Source organism: Patagioenas fasciata, chromosome 11 (assembly GCF_037038585.1).
Source record: "Patagioenas fasciata isolate bPatFas1 chromosome 11, bPatFas1.hap1, whole genome shotgun sequence".
Taxonomy (NCBI): Eukaryota; Metazoa; Chordata; class Aves; order Columbiformes; family Columbidae; genus Patagioenas; species Patagioenas fasciata.
The window spans coordinates 13577035-13583034 of NC_092530.1; the positions used below are offsets into that span (position 1 = coordinate 13577035).

At 49.3% G+C, this 6000-nt stretch overlaps 1 protein-coding gene across 1 annotated transcript in view; it reads left to right on the forward strand.

Annotated features, from left to right (window-relative positions):
* PCDH19 (protocadherin 19) overlaps positions 1-4949 on the forward strand; it is a 60616-nt gene extending 55667 nt beyond the window's left edge. Inside the window, exon 5 of the mRNA XM_065846259.2 lies at positions 89-4949. Coding sequence (XP_065702331.1) covers positions 89-678 — 590 coding nt within the window. The 3' untranslated portion in view covers positions 679-4949. The remainder of the gene's footprint in view (positions 1-88) is intronic.
* The last annotated feature ends 1051 nt before the right edge of the window (positions 4950-6000 follow it).

Here is a 6000-nt window from a genome sequence, read left to right on the forward strand (position 1 = left end):
GGCTCCCCCACCCCGGGCAGGCTGTGGGGCAGTGGGTACCCCCACTGGGGCTCCCCACTTCACCGTGCCTTGTGTTTTCTCCATGCAGATCAGAGCGAAGGATTCCATTGCAGAGAGGAGTGCCGCATCCTGGGCCACTCGGACAGGTGCTGGATGCCCCGTGGCGCCGTCCCCAGCCGCGCCAAGTCCCCCGAGCACGGGAGGAACGTCATCTCCCTCTCCATCGAGGCAACAGCGGTGGACGCGGAGCCTTACGCAGACTGCAGCACAAAAAGGACCTTCGCCACCTTTGGCAAGGAGGGCGGCGAGCCCCTCGCCGACGAGCGGCTCGCCAACCCCAAAGGCAAAAGAACGGTGGACCCAGCCGCCGGCAGCCCCAAGGTGAGCGGTGCCGTCCGTGAGGCGGGCAACGGCTGCGAGGCTGTCAGCCCCGTCACCTCGCCCCTCCACATGAAGAGCCCTTTGTCCGGCAAGCCGGCGGCACCCTACGGTGCCGGGCACTGCGCCGGTAACCGGGAACGGGAGCCCTTTGGGAACAATGGCCCTTCCCGGCCGATGGAGGCAGAGCCCCGGGGGGCGGACAGCGAGGGCGGTGGGCAGGAGGGCAACCCACTCCTGCAGGAACGCCGGGACAAGGACTCACCTGGCGCCCGGAGACTCAAAGACATCATCCTCTGAGCATCACCCCGCGAGAGGATGAGGAGGAAGAGGAGGATGAGGGACCGCACGACTCCCAGCGCAGATTGTTTTTATCGCTTACCAATGGTTCACAGATTGCTGTATTTAAAAAGCTTTCCCTAAATGTATTGTTTATAAATGAAGCTATTGTTAATGTGACAATCCCACGTGTCTCGACAGGCGGCAGGGGTGTGCAGCCGGAGCAAAGTAGCTGGGGTTTTGCTTTTGCTGGGAGGCGGTGGGTGGTGGGGGGCAGAGGTGAGACCCCCCCGGTCCTCAGGAGCGCTGGGTATCCCCTCCTCGGAGTTTACATATTTTTATATCTCAAAACGACGATAAATCTCCACTCCTGGAAAGAATGGAATGGCAAATTCCTGATTCGGACGTCTTCAGTGATCACCCTGGCCGTTTTGTAGTGTAGACAAAATCACGGCCATTTCTTGTGTGCGACTGTTCCAAATGACAGTCTGGTGAGTTTTAATATTCGCCCAACACGAAGCTGTTTGTATTTCAAGATGTTGCTATTTTGCTATGGACACCCCTGCATTTATGAATCCTTTTGCTGTCACATGCTTATCTGTACTATTATTGTATTTGATATTGCAAATTACTGTATGTCTAGTGATGGCAAAAGGCTTTCAAGCTTAAAAAGAGGAAAATCACAATCATCTTACTTAAAACTTGGGGAACCTGCAGTTTTCAGACCTGGTGGAGCAAGCGCTTCTTCCAGCCGCCCCCATCGCCTGCAGCCTCCCCGGCTCTTGCAGGGCAGCAACAGGGCATTACGGGAAGATGTTTTGGGGAAAATTCTGCCTGGATTGCAACTGTCAGATGCACTGTGCTGAATTTTTTCCCTTGCCTGTTTCATTTGCATAATTTCAAGGCAATGCATGGAAAGTTTTTCCGGAAGTTGGTGGTTTTTTTGTTTTGGTTTTGGTTTGGTTTGGTTTTTTCCAGTTCCCGAATTTAGATATCCCCCATCTCCAATCATATCCAAGTCAAAGTGATGGAATTATTTAAGAGATCTAAATTATCTTCTCAATTAGACACACACTTCCACATCAGCATTTCCCAGTTGTGATTATGCCAAGTACGTGTGTGTTTGTATTCTAATTTCTTTATATCCCTGCATCATACATAAGTATGGAATGAGCAATAGTGATGTTAATTTAGGGGCAGACAGGTGATATGTAACAACGCTACTAATTCAATTAATGTGCCTTCTTAATGGAGAAAAAATTAAAGCAATTCATTATTTTTTCTCATAATTAAGGACTTTTTTGTGTGGGTACAAATTTACTCATATAAAATTGATTTTAAAATTGAGCTACTTTAATAGCCATCTTGTAGAAAGGAGAGAGGGAAGGGGTTTCACAGCTCTCTGCTCTCTTGCAGTGATAATTCCTCAGTGAGGTATGAGTAAGGTAGGTGGATTTCAGTTAGTGTATTATTACTATTAACCCTTCACCACACAGATTTTCCTACCCTAAATAATGTTTCCTAGAATTTAAAAGTGATTATGAAAGGGAAAATATATAGCTCTTGCCAATGTTTGCTGTACCAGCAAGTTGGAATTAGTGGTTTCTAGAGAAATAGTCTTTCTAGGTCTACATATCATGATAAAATATTTGTTACTTGGATTTATTTAAATTAAAAAGACAACAAGAAAACAAGCTCCAGTCATTATTATCCTCAAAATAAAATTAAGCTCCAGCCATTTGTTTCTTTGGGGCAAATGGATCCTGCCTGAAGTCATAGCTGTTCCGAGACAGGTCCACAGTCAGTCTGTTCCCCCTGCCACTTGCTAGGGCCAGAAATTGGGAAAGAACCAACGAAAACCAGATGTCTAATGAAGTTTGTGACACTTCCCTTGCTGGTGTTGATGACTACCTCATTCAGCTCCCATCCCACACGCTAACGTGATGTCCTGCATCCCTCCAGAAAGCAAACCGGGGATTTTCCCTTCCCTTCTGGAGTTTGAGCCCATTTTTCAGGGATATGTTATTTCTGTTCTTGCCGTGTTTCCTGCCTGTGTACTGTTACTGCTGTCATTTATTTCTGGTGTTGGTTTTGTGGTTTTTTTTTCCCCCCCAAAATGTGTGTAGTATTATAACATAAGCAAAGAAGAAAGGGGTTGGCTTGGAGCTGTTGGAGTAATTGGATTTTCTGTAACTGTGAGGCTGGGTTTATTCTGATGTTACCTGGTTTTGCCAGCTCTGGGTTTTGGCATTTTTTGGGCTGGGGGGGAAGCTTCTCATGTGTGTTTGCTGAGTGACAGAGCCTGCGATGCCCCGTCTGTCAGATCATCTTGGCTTCACAGGGCAACAGCCCCATGCCACCTCATCATCTGCCCCTACTTGTGGCAGGATGGGACCCAGCTGCCCCCCTTCCCCATCACAAGGATGGGGGGCACTGGTCCTCCCTAGCCCTGGGCACCCCATCATCATCCTCAGCCACCCGAAAGCACCAGCCATTAATTTCTGCTGAGCGTTGCCCTCTGTCCGCAGAGCTGCCACCACCAGCCCGCCGTTTTGGATGAAAAATAGATGCTAACTGAAAAGGAAAAAAGAAACCAAAAAAACAACAAAAAAAGAGAAACATTTCTCTAATTTACCCAGAGGAAACATTCCTTGCCACTCTGAATAAAAGCGCAGCCGAGAAGGAATGTGAAATAATTCTGTATTAAAAGGGGGCATTAAAGAGGTCAGCAAACCCTTATGCCTGCAAGAAAATCATTTAAACACCAGTTTTCTGGGCTGACCCGGGCTGCAGCCGGGGATGCTGAGCGAGGGGCCCATCCTCACTGTGCGAGCCAAGGGGAGAGCTGGAGAGCGGCCCCCGCTCCGCAACCTCCTCCTGCTCCGGAATATTCTGCTCCTCCTGTCACTGTCCCTCTGTGTCACTTGAGATGAGTTCAGGGCTTTTGGGCAAATCACAGTCTCTCTTGTTTTTTTTCCTAGTTGCATCAGAGCAGGCCATGCAAAAACGTTCAAGGCTGCAGGGTGGGTTGGGGGGAGTTGGAACTAGGGGGTGTTCCAGATGTCATTATTGTGTTTTTTAGTAACTTAAACCTGTCCTCAGATTTGGTTTAGGAAAAATCCCTGGGAACTGTTGGTTTCCTCCAGGCAATCTTGCTCTGCTCCCCTGTTTATCTGTTTTATCCAGGGCACAGCAACCGCTTACGATTCTCCCCGGAGCATGACAGGGACCCTCTGGAGCGGCCCCGGGGGCTGGGGACCAGGGTGATGAACCCGTCCCGGCTCCCTGGGGAGCCCCTGGATTTTCCCACTTTGGGGGCTGCTGGGTTGGGATGATGGAGGGGTGATGGAGGGCTGGGGACAGTGACTGACAGCTGGAAAAATACCCCCCAAGCACCATCGTGCTGAGGCTGTTGCTGTTCCTTGTTTGTTGTGAAGCTGGAGGTGGCCTGTGGATCACACGTTGTGCAGAAGTGAATTCTTTTTTTATTTTTTTCAAATAGGAAACAATTTGCTTTTGTAAAGAACACTGTCTGATGAATATGTTGAAATTATTCTTGGGGCGGGGGGAATCTAATTATGAATGGAAACACATTTGTCTGTCATTGGGGAAAATTTATGATCTTGTTACTACAGCTGCTTTTGCAGCTCTGGGTAATCTCTGGTCCAACCTGTGAGTTGCGGTTCCCATCAAGAAGCCCAGCCGACCCTGCTGCTGAGACAGATCCTCTATTGGCATCGGCTGATGTTCAGCTGATCTAAACTGGGATATAACCTTCAAACGCGCCTAACGCAAACTGGTTTCCAGCAGCACGCACCTCCTTGCAGGGCGGCAGGTACAGTCTCGCACCGAACACCGGCACCTTCCCGTCGCGGGGAGAGCCGGTGGTGGTGGCACCGTCGCGGCTGCCGCGGGCGGGACTGAGCGCGGTACGTCTCGTCATGGTGTCTCCGTTGCAGAGTATATGAAGAATAAATTGTTGTATATGCTGATATGTATGTTATGTACATTTTTCACAGTGATTGAATCATTGTAAACAATGAAATGGAAAAAGGAAAAAAAAAAAAGAATCACCATTCTGTCTATTTTATGAAGATGATAAAGCAGCTTTATTAAATTATTACAATTCTGTTTCAAAATGGTGTACATGGGACATGGGGTTTTTTTCATCTGATGAAAACTTTGTTTTCCACCTAAATGTGATTTTTTTTTCTTTTCTCTGCTTTGAGCATCTAATGCATTTTAGTATTAAAGCAATTATTGAATAAAATGGAAAGTAAGTGTTTGGTTAAGTATGCCTAAGTGGGTTTGCTTTGAGATGCTCCAGGTGCTGGTCCTGCAGAAGTCCTGCATGGTCTTCTGGGTGCCAACCCAGCCCTTTCCCCATCTGCTTCTCCCACAGCTGATCTGCTTTGGCATCTGAGAGGGTGCAAACCTCAGGCAGAGCCTTCCTGGCCCTGAGGGTTGTTGCTGTTCCTGTGGGTGACCCTCTGGAGGGGGCAGGCTCTGAGCCCCATCACAGCCCTTGCCATGGCAAAGTCCTTCTCCTCGTCCCTGTGAAACTGGGCATGGTGCTGGTTCTTTGTGAAAACCGAGTTCTGAGAAAGACAGGTGTGGGTAGGAAACACTTCCAGCACACATTACTTCTCTACCGAGGCACTTACTGTCCCAAGTTTTTCAGAGGGCATGCTGGAGGCTGTGGGGAGATGGTGAGGAGCATCTCCTGCTTCTAAATTCATGGTCTGCTCATGGACCATCCATATGGATGGAGAATCTGAGTGCTTTGCAGCTAGCAGGGGTACATGTCCGTCCCTAATGGCCTCTGCTCATTCAGTGGCTCAGCTGAGGTCACACAAAGGTAGAACTGCAACAAGAGCAATGTCATGGGAAGCCCCTTTCCTGGGGTGGGAAGATGCATCACCCCACATGGCAGGGGCACACAGGGAGCAGCCGGGGTTAAGCACACCTGGGGGGGTCCTCCACCACAGTAACCACCCCACCCCCAATAAAGGGTCCAGTAATACAGCAGGGTCTGGATGACTCTATAGGGTCAGCTCCAGCACAGGTGTATGTTGTCACAGGGACCCCTGGCAATGGTTTGCAGCTAGCCCAGCAGCAGGACCCGGGCCTGGTTGCACCCTCATTAGCAGGTCGTTTGGCAGGTGAGTGAAAGGAGATAAAGCCCAGCTGTGGAAACAGGACTGGTGGTTTGATTGGGTATTTCTGGTCTTTGTTCTGTCTGGGTTGGTTTGCAGCCAGTTTGGGGTCCGGTAGTGCTGCTGCAGATGGATGCCTGTGCCTGAGGAGGTGGTGGGCTGTGCTGCAGTATCCTTAAGCTGTGCC